This window comes from Danio rerio, chromosome 1, assembly GCF_052040795.2.
Source record: "Danio rerio strain M-AB ecotype USA chromosome 1, GRCz13ab, whole genome shotgun sequence".
Classification (NCBI taxonomy): Eukaryota; Metazoa; Chordata; class Actinopteri; order Cypriniformes; family Danionidae; genus Danio; species Danio rerio.
Window position 1 is genome coordinate 35,905,871 of NC_141021.1, and position 15,234 is coordinate 35,921,104.

At 34.6% G+C, this 15,234-nt stretch overlaps 1 protein-coding gene and 1 long non-coding RNA gene across 3 annotated transcripts in view; both read left to right on the forward strand.

The window, feature by feature from the left end:
* Window positions 1-861: 861 nt before the first annotated feature.
* Window positions 862-2,734, forward strand: LOC147846903 (uncharacterized). The gene is made up of 4 exons (XR_015476672.1): window positions 862-910; window positions 1,009-1,115; window positions 1,627-1,717; window positions 1,836-2,734. It is a non-coding gene; the product is annotated as an uncharacterized LOC147846903 (long non-coding RNA).
* Window positions 2,735-3,551: 817 nt separating this feature from the next.
* prkx (protein kinase X-linked) overlaps window positions 3,552-15,234 on the forward strand; it is a 62,337-nt gene continuing 50,654 nt past the window's right edge. For both annotated transcript variants that reach the window (XR_015476661.1, XM_087237322.1), the window contains exon 1: window positions 3,552-4,241. Coding sequence is in view for 1 of the 2 variants with exons in the window: in XM_087237322.1 (XP_087093448.1) it covers window positions 4,079-4,241 (163 nt within the window). In the remaining variant the exon portion in view is untranslated. The remainder of the gene's footprint in view (window positions 4,242-15,234) is intronic.

The window sequence follows — 15,234 nt, forward strand, 5'->3', positions numbered from 1 at the left end:
CATCTTTATTATTATAGGCTTCCTAAAAGCTCTAAATTGTACTAAAAATTTTGATTTTTAAAAATGTATGAATTCATCATGGGCAGCACTGTGGCACAGTGGGTAGCGCTGTTGCCTCACAGCAAGAAGGTCGCTGGTTTGAGCCTCGGCTGGGTCAGTTGGCATTTCTGTGTGGAGTTTGCATGTTCTCCTTATTTTGGGGTAGGTTTCCTCCGGGTGCTCCAGTTTCCCCCACATTCTAAAGACATGTGCTATTGGTGAATTGAATAAACTAAATTGTCCATAGTGGATGTGTGTGAACGGGAGTGTATGAGTGTTTCCCAGTGATGGGATGCGGCTGAAAGGGCATCTGCTGCGTAAAATATGCGATATAAGTTGGCGGTTCATTCTGCAGTGGTGACCTCAGATTAATAAAGGGACTAAGCTGAAAAGAAAATGAATTAATTAATTTATCATTACCAATATATTTAATGTCACACTGTAAAAAGTCATTTTGTGGCCTTGTAGATTTCATTAACATTAATATGTACACTTTATTTAATGAAATTATTTTCCTGATTTTAGGGCATGTTTTTGCTTTGAAATTAATTAAAAAATGTCTGTAATAAAATCAAATCAATTTTATTATAAAAAATTTAGCTGTTATTTTTGAAAAATTTCAAAAAGAGAAAATATTAATTAAATCCAACGTGATTTTATTAGAAGAATTTAGCTGTTATTTTTGAATAGTTTCAGAAGAGAAAATAATAATTAAATCCAACGTGATTAAAATGAGCATTTTCAGATTAGCCAGGGGCACACAAGTCGCCGAGGACCAGCTGCCCTCGCCGGAGACACGAGTGATGAGCGCTCGTCAATGCTGTTTCAGCACAGCATTGAGTTAAAGTGACCACAGAATAAAGTAAGCAAGGTAAGCACTGGCCTTCACTTCATTATGAACCCCATTATCAAACCAAAACAAAAATGGTACTGTCTAACACTATTTACTAATTACAACTTTTTGTATAGTGTCAGAGGCAGAGGAGACACATCAACCAGCAAGTGTGTAACTTATCAGGAAAATGACTGACTGAATGGATGACTGTCTAGGTTGCAAGCAGGACATACTTGTTACAGTTAAGTATTTCAGCTACAACATACTGTTAAATCACAATAACCATCTTGCCATTAATTGTAACTTCACAGTAAAGTATAGTTAATTCTACAAGAGAATAAGGTGAAATCACAGAAATGGGCCTTACTATATACCTTGAAGTCACATATGGCTGTAATTTCACTGTAAGTAAGTGTAAAACAAATCACAGTGGCTTACTGTGAAAGAATTACAATTATCAGTCAGTAATTTACTGTTAATTAAGGGTCAAATATTTTACAATGTATCAATAAAACTCATGTAAACATTTTTTTTATTTATTATTAGGGGTTTTCACCTTTATTTTTAAAAGGACAGTAGAGAGAATTGACAGGAAAGCATGAAGAGCAGAGAGAGGGGAAGGATCGGCATAGGACCGCGAGGCGGAATCAAACCCGGGTCGCCGCGAGCACCTGAGTCGATGCACTAACCACTACACCACTGGCGCTGACAAAACTCATGTAAACATTTTGTCTGTCATTCTGTTGTTTAAGGTGAGCGCTGAATTGGAGAAGCCACTGTGTACCATGAATCTTTACAGCTGCTGAGGAGCTCTTGGAGTAAGACAGAGATCTGAGACTAAAGGTAGAGTTTATGATGTTTATCATGTTTACAGTTTCTGACTGTATGTCATAACATGATAACAGATTATTAACATATTTTCTCTTTTATTCATTTTTGTTCTTACTGTTGCTCAATGGAGTTGGACAATGAAGAACCGACAAGAACTGAACGGCTTGTGAGGGCAGTAATGTTGACCTGAGCAGGGGCCTTCTACAGGGGACCGCCTAAAGATACTGGCATCATCATCATCATCATTGAAGGTGTTAAAGTTCTTATAGACCTCATCTTTACCAGACTCAGGCAAACTCTGCTTTCACTCTGCCCAAAGCCCCAGCTGGACTGTTTTGGCCCAGGGTATCCGATCAGGCCCCGGAAGTGACTGTGGAAACTTGACTGGCCCTGGCTCGCATTGGCACGCTAACTTAAGTCACGAGAGTGAAAACATGGCTCTTGACTACATTCCTAGAGCTTGTGTCCACCTGGGTTTGACCTATGCATTTTGACTGTGACAAAGAATGTTGTTTTTACAAGTGACTGTCTGGTTAACACTGAAAGATATTATAGGGTAGTATTCCCAAACTGTGGTGTCCTCTTTGCTTCAATGAATCTGCATTATTCTGGCAAATAATACCTTTCATGCATTAAATCACATACATTTCACTCTGAGTCTATTGTTTTAAATAATATTGTTTAATGTCCAGTTGTTTGAAACTGTTGTTTAAAAAAAGATGATCAAAGTCCTTGTTAAGATGATCAGTTTGTTTAAATGTACATGTTTTATTGTGTATTATATGACGTATTGTCTATTGTGAGATTGTTGTTAATCTGTATTGTGGCTCCACACTGCTGAACAGGCTCCTTTAATTTGAGCTAAATTTAATTACATTTTACTCAATCCATACTTGTTGAGTTTAATTAATATTATTGCTTGTAATCTGTTGCCTCAATTTTATTGTGTAAATATAAAGCAATATTTTCTAGAGCTGATGACCAGGCTCCACACTTTTTATGTTAAATCTAAATAAAAACATTGAGTAGTTTTTATTAACATTGTGTCAGTTTTTCTGTTCAATTTAATTAATATTTTTGTTTAAAATTTGCTAATTTCTTTAAGTACTTTTTGCTTAATTTAAATTACTAATTTTAAATAAGCTAATTTGATGAATTGTTACTCAATCCATATATGTGGAATTTAATTAAAAATATTGCTTGTAATCTGTTGCCTCAAATTTATTGAGTAGATATGGGGTATTATTTTTTACACTGCAGTTGTCTAACACAATATCTTGGCTAGCTAGCTTAGTATTTTTGTTCATGATTTCAACTCACCAAAAAATGGCCGTGGCCTGCAGTGTTTAACGCAGTTTAATAAAAATTTATAATAAATGAAGCTATTTACTGTGGTACTTGTAGACACTCAGTCCAGGTGACTTCTCAGAAGGCCTACCATTATTAGGCTATGACATTTCTAAAATAAACCACATTTCAAACAGGCATGCAACATAGCTCAATGGTATAAGATGGTCCAGAGGGAAATTTGTTTTTTTTTTAAATACATATATTTAAGGCCTGCAACTTGTCTGAAAGGTGAAAATTCTCCTGTCAGAAAGGCTCAGACAACGTGTCTTCCTCCCTTGAAATAGTATCCACTATCCAGAACCCAAGGCGTGGCGTTGTCTACGTAGTGCCTACATGTGCTACAAACCACAGGGAGAAATACATGCAGTCAGGCTGTCGGTCAAACAGTGCCCCGCCTTTTCAATCATATGATTGGACGTCGCAGCAAGTGCGCCGCATGCGATTGGTGGACGCCGCTGTCTGTTAGTTTTGAAGCGCTGTCTGCTTCCTTGCCGCTGTGTGTGATGTTTTGAAGGGGAAATGGGTTCAGATTTCTTGATGGGGACGGAAGAGGGAAGTAAATAATTTAAATGTCACTGATATCCGGCATTATACATTAGGGGGACCGTCAACCAACGTTCACACAGTATCCTTGCTCCTGAAAAAAATCGTCTGGATAACCTTCTGAATTCGTAAGGCTGAAGTTTGAGTCCTGTAGCACTCCTGTCTTTGTTACCGTACAGTAGTCGCATAAGGGACGTCCGTAATAAAGTAGCGAATAAATGACAGTCTCATTAACATGAATCGCTTGCTTTTTTAATCACTTGCTGTTTATCATTTTTACTGTCCTGGTCATTATCTGGTTACCTAGCGATGGTAAGCAGAGGGTCTTCATCTGCTTTGTGCGAACAAAGGACATGTTAACTTGACCAAAACAGATCAATGCTGTTATTATCAATAGCGCGTTTTCCTAAAGCGGAAATTCTGGACTTGTTACCTTGAAGTGCCCTTTGATGTGGCAAGAGTCCGAAAATCATACGGAAGATGGCATCAACTAAAGGAAAAGCTGGCATAAATAATGAAAGCAGTTCTGGTCGGGATAGCGGCAGGACAGAAGCTGGCAGCCCCACGTTACCCGCAGGGGCCGCATCCCTGACCACCAACCGGACCTACACACTAGATGACCTGGATACAATTGCCACCGTTGGTGAGTTAACGTTAAGTTAGTCCTGGATTCAATTAAAACACTATAAATGTGTTGCCAAATTTCTTTATGAACAACAAAGTATGTACAGCCTGGTTTATCCCATCAAATTACTTCATTTTAAGATTTGTTTTATTCGTATTCCTACGATAACAGTTTAACATGCCGAATTATAGATATAGATACAAGCCAGAGCTTTATAGCAGCATAATAATTTGCCCTGGGAATGCCAATGGGACTGACTCCAGTAATGGCCTCTCAAGTACACCTGCATCCTTGCCTTGCTCTGAACAGCAATACATAATAAATATACGTTAGGCTATTTCAAAGTTATACTTTTTATAATTTGTCATTTGATTGGAATTTGCATTTGATTGAGGTAAAAAAATTAACTGCCACTTTGAAAGTCACAGGTGGGATACTTAGTAAGTAAAGGTAAACAAACAACACTATATAAAACAAAAAGATCCTGAGCAAATTAATCAGCAATGTTCAATCTATGGATGAATACACCTAGACGTTTTGTTAAAATGTAGCCTGTTTAAAATGTTTAAAATCAGTTGAATTTTCAACCAGTTACACAAATGTACAACTTTGAGTGCAGGTGTCTCTCAGGCTTATTTTTGTACTGACCATGAGTAATGTACTGCTATGAACATTTCCATATATATATATATATATATATATATATATATATATATATATATATATATATATATATATATATACTTGCAAAAATCACAATATTGAACTTGTAATATTGCATAAATATTTTTTTTATTTAGTTTTTCTTTTCTAATACAATGCTAGTGGACATTATCATTGGTCATTGGTAGTTACTAAGTCAATACATAGAGTCATTTTTTTGGAGAACTTTGTGTATATGTTTTAAAATTTGATTTTTTTTTCCTTTTTTAAATTTACATTTTTTTGTCAATAAACCAAATGTAAAATATTAATATAAGGATTAGACATCGGCCGGTATAATATTTTGATGGTATGATGATAACCTTGCATAAAAATATCACTGTTTTACGGTATTGTGATTACTGCTCAGAAATATAATCTTTTTAACTGTCTGGGTAAAAAAACAAACGCCCTTTTCCCTATTTGAACACAATATATTTTATTTTGACAAACATTTAAAATATTTTGGAGCAGCAAACATGTCGTGCTCAATAACTCAAATGTATCAGTGACGTCTGTCTTTATTCATTTCAAAAACCCTGATTTCTTCACAATTTTAAACGACATCTTTGGATATCTTTTCTGCAGGAGGTACTGTTGTCCTAAAAAAAAAATTGTATTTAAAAAAGAAAATTGACTATTCAAAAACTCAAATAGGTTACATTTTAAAACTAATTAAGGTATAATATTTAAGATAAACTGTATTGTTTTATCACAAAATTACTGGTTTTACTATGGTAAATCAAAAAGTGGCTTCTTAAAAAACAATAAAAATAATAATCTCACCCACCCAAAGCTTTCAGAAATTGAGTGTATATCATATCATATGATATCATATTAAGGGCCAATCCCAATTCTATTTTTGTACCCCTACCCTTTCCCCTTGGACCTTGAAACAGAGTGTGAAGGGGAAGGGCTTCAAAATTTACCTCTAAGAAATAGGACACCACTACAGCACCTGCACACAACATCATATGTCATCGCGATCTCTTGCTTCTTATGAGATCTACGGTCATGACTGCTGTTGTTATTCCAGATGCGTTATTTTTTGGCATTTTACTTCAGGAAATCACTGAAGACAACGATATCATGTTATCATAATGATATAATGCGTTAATAAGTTCATAACTGTACTGTGTATTTACACCATGGCCATAATTATCTATGTAAACACACAGAAACAACATTAACATTATAACAGACACTAAAAAGGTCGTTGCCAGCCACTAAACTTTTCTGACAGGGTATCCGAGGGTCATCGAGTATCACAATGTTGTGAGACTACTATACAGGATTTATTATTAGAGTTTATATAGCAAAATTTAGCATTTTTTACTTTAGCTTTTTTTTTTTTTTTTAAGCATATCGGTAAAACACGAACGGCGTCATAAGTTTATTAAAACATGCTTGTTTGTTGTAAAATTTTGTAATAGTGACAAAGAGTACAAGTTTTTGCACTTCCTTTCTTGTGTGTGCAGCCATGGTGCAGTTGTAGATGGTGAGTTTTGGAAAATTTTCACTACTTAAAAATGGTTACATATATTAAAGGTCTACCCACTCAGCAGTTCAAATCTACAATTTATAGACCAGCCTGCAGAATTTCACTTACATCCATGCAATACTAATGAAAAAACTAATGTGTAATTTAATTGTTTATTTATGGTTTTGTTTTCTTAGATTTTTTTATACATAACACAAAGAGAATAATCAATGGCATGCTTTATTTGTTCTTCATTTTTTTTACGCCCCTGAAGACATCTCTCTTATAGTTCACTCACACCTCAAACACATTTTAATTAGTTTCATTACACACCTTCTCCTCTACTCCCACATTCGACAGTGAAACATAATTCAAGTATATACGTGCTGTGCACACAAATAGAATAAGGCCTATCTGACGAGGTGTAAATCTCATGTGACTAAATCGTATCTGTTAATAGAATGCTGAGTTTCTAAATAAGCCCCTATATTTATATTGAATTACACGGCAAGAATGTTACCTCCTTTCTGAGCACCAAGTACTTCCTGATTAGTATTAGCAGCATGTGATTTCAGGCAGAAACTGATAGGATTATTACTCAAGCTGCAGAACAATCATCATGACTAATAATTGAACAACCTAAATATATATTTTTTTATCATACATTTTATTTTTCTGCACACCATTTTAGTGGTTAAATTCAGTAAACAAAGCATGTCCAATAAATTTACATCATTAAACGTATTAACATCAGTCTATTTCAGATTTTAAAAGTCTATTTCTATTTTCAGATTATAATTTATAGAAATAATATTGAAATGGTTATTTGTTTTTTTTCCCCCTCAAAGTCTGTTTGTTCTCATGTCATTAACTAATTAGCACATGAATAAATACAGTTTATTTATTGCATTAAAATGATTTACTGATACTTTATTTACTGAAAAAAAAAAAAAATAGTAATAATAATAATAATCTTAAAAACAACAACAATAATAATAATAATAATTAGCAGTGTTTCGTGAATTTTGCATCTGAACTCTTCATTTGTTTTATCACAGTTCAGAAATCAAAGTGCTATACATGTTGCATAAAATAATTAATTTATTGCAAGGCAAAGGGCAACACAGCTTATATTAGTTCTGCTTTTTTATGAACTGGGGCTGTATTCGCAAAACATCCGTTTAAAGTTAAGGCTAAAAGTAACTCATAATCTGCTTTTTAGGAGAAAATATTAAATATAATGGTTGTATTAGTCTTAAATTTAAAGCTTCTATATTCTTGCTTTAAGAGTATATCATAAAGTGTTTTAGAGCTGATTCTAGCTCCTAAACTTGTGAAACTTTCTAAGTTTCTAGAGAAGTCACTAAGACCAAACCACAAACTATTTCTAAATGGCTGCTGCTAAAAACAAAATAAGCATTGCAGAAACATTTGTCCCTAATGAGCTTAAAAAAACCTCTTAACCTCTTAAATGCAGTGCTATGCCCAAGCAGTAAAAATGTGTTTTAAAATATATATCTTAAATTTATTTCAAAATACACCAAAAAATTGACCAATTAAATTTTCAAAAATACAGTTATGCAAATATATGTATCTACATGTACTCTATCTATTTATCTCATGCAGTGTATCTATAAATAACATTTTGGCACACAATGCTGCTCTCTGTGAACACAGATGGAAAATTGATAGAAAGCGCATGTACACGTTTAGAACGCATTGACGTTAGACATCTACTCTGTCCAATCAGAACATTCTAATGCAGATGACGTGTTCACATCTGCGCTGTTTTATGAAAATAAAAGCCTTTGAATCCTTGTCTAGACACATTTAGCTGCTGCTTGTTTGTCAGATAACATTTCTATTTTCCTTAATGCCATTTATGGAGAAAAAAATAAATAAATCAATAAAATGCTTATAATAAACCACTGTGAGCTTACCTTCAAGCTCTGTTTAGCTGTCTGATGTGCATGCACATGAAGGAGTGCTCCAGGTAGTCCGATTTTGTTAAAAATAGTAGTCTTTTGTTATAAAGAGCATCTCTCAAGCTGTAGCACAAACTCAAATGTACATCTTGACATAGGTATATGATCCTCCCATATTTCTTCATCAAAATTGTTCACAATATTTATCTATCTTCGGAATTCTGAATTCAGAATTAATTTCATAAGATTTTTAATTTTGAGCTTAAAGTTAAACAAAACTTTTTTTGCAAAAGGACTGACCCCTGTGTACAAACACAAGCACAGCTGTTTAGAGCTCATTTACGGTTAATTTTTTAATTTTTATTTGCTTGTTTATTTTACAGGGACAATACACTTGACATTGTTATACAAAGATTACCGATGTTGTGTACATAGGGCATATAGCATAAAGCTAATTTGCAGCCCTCGTCCCTGGTTAGGCTTTACATTAAAAAAAATAATAATATAAAAAAACAGTCAAGAATAAAACACAATACAGCAAACATGTACAATATTTACAGAGCCATAAACATAAGATGCAAGTCAATATAGATAAAGAGAAATGTAAATGGGACCAAACTGAAAGAATAATGCTTAATGTTCACATTGCTGTAAAGATTTCAACCTTTCTTTCAGCTTTAAAGAAAAAACTCGGAGTTCTGATTGTAACTTTAAATGAACAGGCATGGCATTCCACATGTGAACCTTTTACTGAAAAGGATGACTGACCCACAGCAGTTCTGCATCTGCTGATTCTACAATTCCCACTTACTGCCCCTCTAGTCTTCGCCCCATCACTGCTGAATTTATTTATTAACTCACAAACTACTTTAGGAGGAAGACCATGTATACACTTAAACATGTTTTTTAAAAACGAAAACTTTAAAAAACTATCAAAACTTAACAAATTATATTTTTTGAGAATTTGACAATGGTGCCATCTTATTGGCCATGATGTCAGTGTTTACTGTTATTTTGAAATTGATGTGTAAATGGTGCATTTCCGACAAAATTTTGCAACGTCCTTGTGTGTGAGAACAGTGCTTTTTTGAATTTATTGGTAAAATATTTGCAGAAATGTTCTGGACATTTACCGTATCATTTACATTTAAATTTAGTCATTTAGCAGACGCTTTTATCCAAAGCGACTTACAAATGAGGACAAGGAAGCAATTTACACAACCAAGAGCAACAAGGAATAAGTGCTATAGGCAAGTTTCAGGTCTGTAAAGTCTAAGAAGGGAAGTATTAGTATTTTTTTTTTATTTTTTGTTTTTGGTACAGTTAGTGTGATATTCAGAGAGGCAATTGCAGATTAGGAAGTGTAGTGGAGACTAAATAGTTGAGTTTTTAGTCGTTTCTTGAAAGTAGCGAGTGACTCTGCTGTTCTGATGCAGTTAGGGAGTTCATTCCACCAACTGGGCAGATTGAGCGTGAGCGTGAGCGAAAGTGATTTCTTCCCTCTTTGGGATGGAACCACGAGGCGACGTTCATTCACAGAACGCAAGTTTCTGGAGGGCACATAGATCTGCAGAAGCGAGAGCAGATAAGAAGGAGCAAGGCCAGAAGTCACTTTGTAGGCAAACATCAGAGTATCACTGTGTGTAAGAGGCTAATATTGGCTATTGGTTACCATAATGGCTATTGGTTATAACATGCTTTAAATGGCCCATATACTGCATTGATTCAATGCGTTAAATAGTTCTGTGATAACATAGTTCACTACAAAAATGGTTTTAGCTGCTTGTTCAAACTATTAAAATGAGTTAAATCAACGCATTTCTTGTATTTTTTTTTTGTTGTTGTTTCTAAATTTTCATATTCAATTCACTTTAATATTGTGAAAACAATTAACTTTACTTAATCGATTGAGTTTCAACTACATGTAGGATTTGTGTGGAACCCAGATTTTTCGTCAGTGTTGACTATGTGGCTTAGGTAAGTTCAAAAATTCTCAAGAAATGCTTTTGTGCTCATTTATTACCCCATAAAATAACCCAAGAATCAAAAGGTCCTTGTTGACCAATTTTGTAATGTTCATGAACATTAATGATCTCTGCTCTGGCTGCTCTCAGTGCTTGCTCTCTCACTCTCTTGGCTTGTACACACCGGGATGCTTTTCGTTTGCATTTATCGTCAGCGTTTTTCCAAGACGTTTTTCCGGATTCAAACCCAAGTGATTTTCACTGGCGTCGAGCAGAAGAGCATGCAAAATCACTCCTTGACGTTAGATGGCGTTACACAACTTTAAGCTTCTGACACCCGCTTGTAACAAAGAAGAAGAAGACAAAGTTGTCACGCTTGAGCGAATGGTTCAAGTAGCAGCTCCAGCTCTAGCGATGAAGAAATTATTATTGTTCACCAGTGCAATAAGCAGCTCCACGTTCACCTCTCTTCTTCAATGTGTGCTCGCATTTACAATTTAGGACTTGAGAGCCTCCAAGAACTGTTTACGGTAACTTCAGCAGCTCCGTGCACATGAACAAAAGTTGCCAACTTGATTGGTGGAGAAGGTTTCGACGCAGCGTGTCAAAACAAACAACAAAAACTTGAGCATGAGGCGTTTTTTTTTTTTTTTAAATGATGCTTTTACACCTGCCGTTTTGTGCGTTGGTGTGCATGATTGCATTGACCTCCTTTATTTAGTCTTATTTATGACTTAATTTGTCATAAAAGTAGATGCCCTGTTAAATATTTTTGACTCTCTACTTAAATAGTGAAAAGGTTTATTTTAGCATAGAGTGAGTGTTTGAGCTATTTAATATAATCCCCCAGAGTAATCCAAAATTAAATAAAGGTTAGCTAATTTAAAATTAAACACGGCAAAAGAGACAGATAGATATGTATTTTATTTTATAATGTAAAAGTAGACACAGCCAGGAATTAATATCAACCTCTGTATAAACTAATGACATTTAATTAAGTCAAGTGTATTGCTATTCTTTCACTCCAGAGAAATCGCAGTAAGAGAGTGATAAGACACAATGCTCAGTTGTGCATTAAACACAATACTGAGTAGTTTACTTTTTTTTTTTTTTTACCTCAAATTACAAACATATCTGGAAAATTCCTCACTAAACAAGATAAATTAACTAATTAAACATACCTTATACCTCTTCAGGATGGTGCTGAATAAATGTATAATCTTTATGTCCCATAATTTGCATTACGGTGAGTTCTGTCTATGGGAGTTGTTCCTTATTAACGAATAGAAAAAAAAAAAAAAAAACGATGCGGATGGCTTTGCTTTTGCTGTGTCTCCCATTTTTAAAATGAAAGTCCCACATACATGTTAAATTTCATATAAATTTTGATAAACTTAAAAATCTGTCAGAATACACTTTTACACTTGTGGATTTTACTTGGGAAACAATGAATCAGTGGTGTTTGAGGCTCAAGATATTGCCATTTCCATGTACTGAACTATGCCAAGGTACCCTCTATGCCTTTGTATACCCATATTGTTACACATGGCACTTTTAAAATGTCTTATTATGTGTCCAACATAAAAAAGAAGCACAAGCATTTTTCAAAAAATGGAAAGTATGTTAATAAAGAATTTTATTTTTGTGTGTGCGCGAACTATCTCTTATAGTGCCTTAGGGTGAGGAGGAGAGAAGTTCAAGTCTGGGAAATAACCAGGTCATGTGTCAGCAAGTTTTTTTTTTTTTTTTTTGGTAGTTGTCACCCTGCATTTTGATTACAGTTATTAAATGTTACTTGCTCTTTTTCCTTGCATGGTCACAGTAAAAACAAATAAATAATTTCCAGTGTCATTTTATGTTGTAGCCTCAATTTTTTTAGGGGGGAAGTATTGCACTGACATATTGCCAACCATGAACGTTTGGCCAATTATTTATATATTTGTTTGGTTTTGGTTTGGCTTTGGTTGAAACTGGCATTCTTTTATCACTTCCTCTGTGGCTTGTAATAACTGTTTAAGCATCAAATTTGTGTGCACCATGTGCGTAAGTTACAGTAAAACATTAGCAGTATGGAACATTTGTTGGTCATAGTGCATAAGTAAATGAGGAAAATTCAACTATTCTACATTCTAAAACCATTCAAACTTTACAACTCATTCTCAGTCCCTCAATTGAGTCCCTTATGAGGTTCTGTTTTCTAAAAAAATAACCTTGTCATGCTGGATTCTTGTAGGAAGCTAGTAGCAATCCAGTTTACAGTGTATTTAGACATGTACAACTGTTTCATGTATGTTTGTTGAACAAACTGAAAAAGGTAGTTATTTTGGGAATGTTCAATGATTTAAAAAAAAACTAATGTACTTGAATGTTTACGTCTCCAGAAAAAATAAAAAATAAATAAAATAAATGTATCCTTTGCAGTAAAGCAAGATATGTATGGTGGCTTGAGAAAGCCAACATACTGTTATACTACTTAAACTTATTATTCTTTCGTCTTCTTAGACTATTTTAAGAACGCATCTCCTCCTAGACCAGGGGTCACCAATCGTGTTCCTTGAGGTCCGGTGCCCTGCAGGGTTTAGCTCTAACTTGCCTCAACACAGTTGCCTGGGTGTTTTAAGTATACCTAGTAAGACCTTGGTTAGCTTGTTCAGGTGTTTTTGATTAGAGTAGGAGCAAAAATCTGCAGGACCCCGGACCTCCAGGAACAAGTTTGGTGATCCCTGTCCTAGACCGTTCATACTACAGCCACAAAACTAACTTTAAACCTCCAAACTAAACTGAATTAAGTTGCAATATCTTGTCCAACTGATCCGACTTGCGGTTTTCTGAAAACTGACCTGGAAAATTCGGAAAAGTCCCATTGACTTAACATTGGACCAAACTTTATGACCTTATAATCTTCCGCCAGACTGTTAAACAGACTTAAGGCTGGTCTCATTTAACTCAGACTACCAATCTGCCAAGCACTGATGACCTTTCAACTTACTAGTCATGCCCTAGCAACCACTTACGGCACCCTAGCAACTGTCCCATAGACTTTATAAAAACTGCCATTGACTTACATTGGACACACAAACAACATGCTAATTTGTATATATTAATCCATACTAGAAACACACTAATGACATAATAACACACTAATCATACTAGAAACATACTAACAATATACCAATACCAATCTATTCCATACTAAAAACATTCTAACAAACATACTAATTATACTAGCAACATGCTAATTCATACTATAAACATACTAACAACATGCTAATAAATATAAATTTATGCTGTAAACATGCTAATTTTTGTTAGAAACAGACGAGTGCATGACGGTATGTGTGCGTGTGTGTATCTGTGTGTATCTGTGTGTGTCTGTGTGTGTCTGTGTGTGTCTGTGTGTATGTGGTCACGTGATGTGCATTTTCAGCAAGTGGTACTTGTATCGAGTGGACAGAGGGCTGTCTCGAAATGCTAGATAAACGCCAGAGTATATGTGGATCGTTTTCATTCTAAAATGCCACTTTAAAACTAAGATGTATGAGTGTAAATGGGACCTAATTTTGTATTTTTTGTGAGCGGGTTTGCGAAAGGGGCGGGGTTAAGGATTGCGATGCCAGCTCAGCATCGTGACTTCTATCGGCCATCTGCGATGGACGATGGCATCGTCTGTCGACCTACCCCTAAGCCTCACAGTGATTTATTTATGCATTTATTTTGGGGAGCTTATATTAGTGCTGTTTCCAAGAAACAACAGTATTAGTCATGTCTGTGATTTACTGTAAAAGGAAATTGTATTGTGGTTTAGAGCTAAATGTTACTCATAGCATTTTGAGAGGCAAACTTCTGTATAAAAATGGATGGCTGGATCCGAAGTGTATACTATAGCATTAGGCCCAGCATAAATAATCCAATTTGCAGAGCTTTTTGCAGGATGGTGGAGATTTACAGCCTTTGATGAACGGTTTAAGCTTCTATCTAAATGCTCTTATCATTAAATTGTCATTAAAATAATGAGAAAATCATTGGCGGAGCTTACTTTTTTCTTAGGTTTTGCTCTGATTTGATTCACTGCTGAAGAGAGGCTGAATGTATAAAATGCAGCACAAGTATTCTTTGGTTAAGGGCAAATACTGCTTGGAACATTTGCTAGTGATTTTTAGGCATTTGATATTACAGCAAAGCTAAATGAGGCTCAGTTAAGGTCATTCCTGCCCACTAGTATAAAGTCAAATGTAATGCCAGACAAAGTTTTTGTCATGAAAAACTGAAAATATACTTTACAGAGACTCTATTTTACAGCAGTTTGATCATGTAAACACCATGGAGAGATCATGTACCACAACTAATCCATTAAAAACAATACCATCAATGGCTTAATTAAGGCATTCATTACTGATTTAAAATAAGGTCAGTTTCCCATAATCATTAAAATCACACCGTAATGGGTAAGGTTGATAATTGAAATGTTAAGGCTTTGATAAGATCTGCCTATTTAAAGAATGTAAGTATATTTATTCATATTTATTTATTGTGAACTGATTGTTGAATGTGTATACTAATTATTATTAACTGTGTAACTTAGGGGCTGCTCGATTATGGGAAAATCATAATCACGATTATTTTGGTCATAATTGTAATCACGATTATTCAAAACGATTATCAGTTGAAGTCAAAATTATTCATCCTCCAGTCAATTTATTTTTATATATAAATATTTCCCAAATGATGTTTTTTTTTTTACAGTATTTCCTATAAATTTTTCTTCTGGAGAAAAGCATATTTGTTTTATTTCAGCTAGAATAAAAGCAGGTTTGAATATTTTGAAACCTATAATAGCTCTATATTATCAGCCCCTTTAAGCAGTATATATGTTTGATTGTGTGCAGAAGAAACTACTGTTATACAATGACTTATCTATTTACCCAAATTAAGCCTTTGAA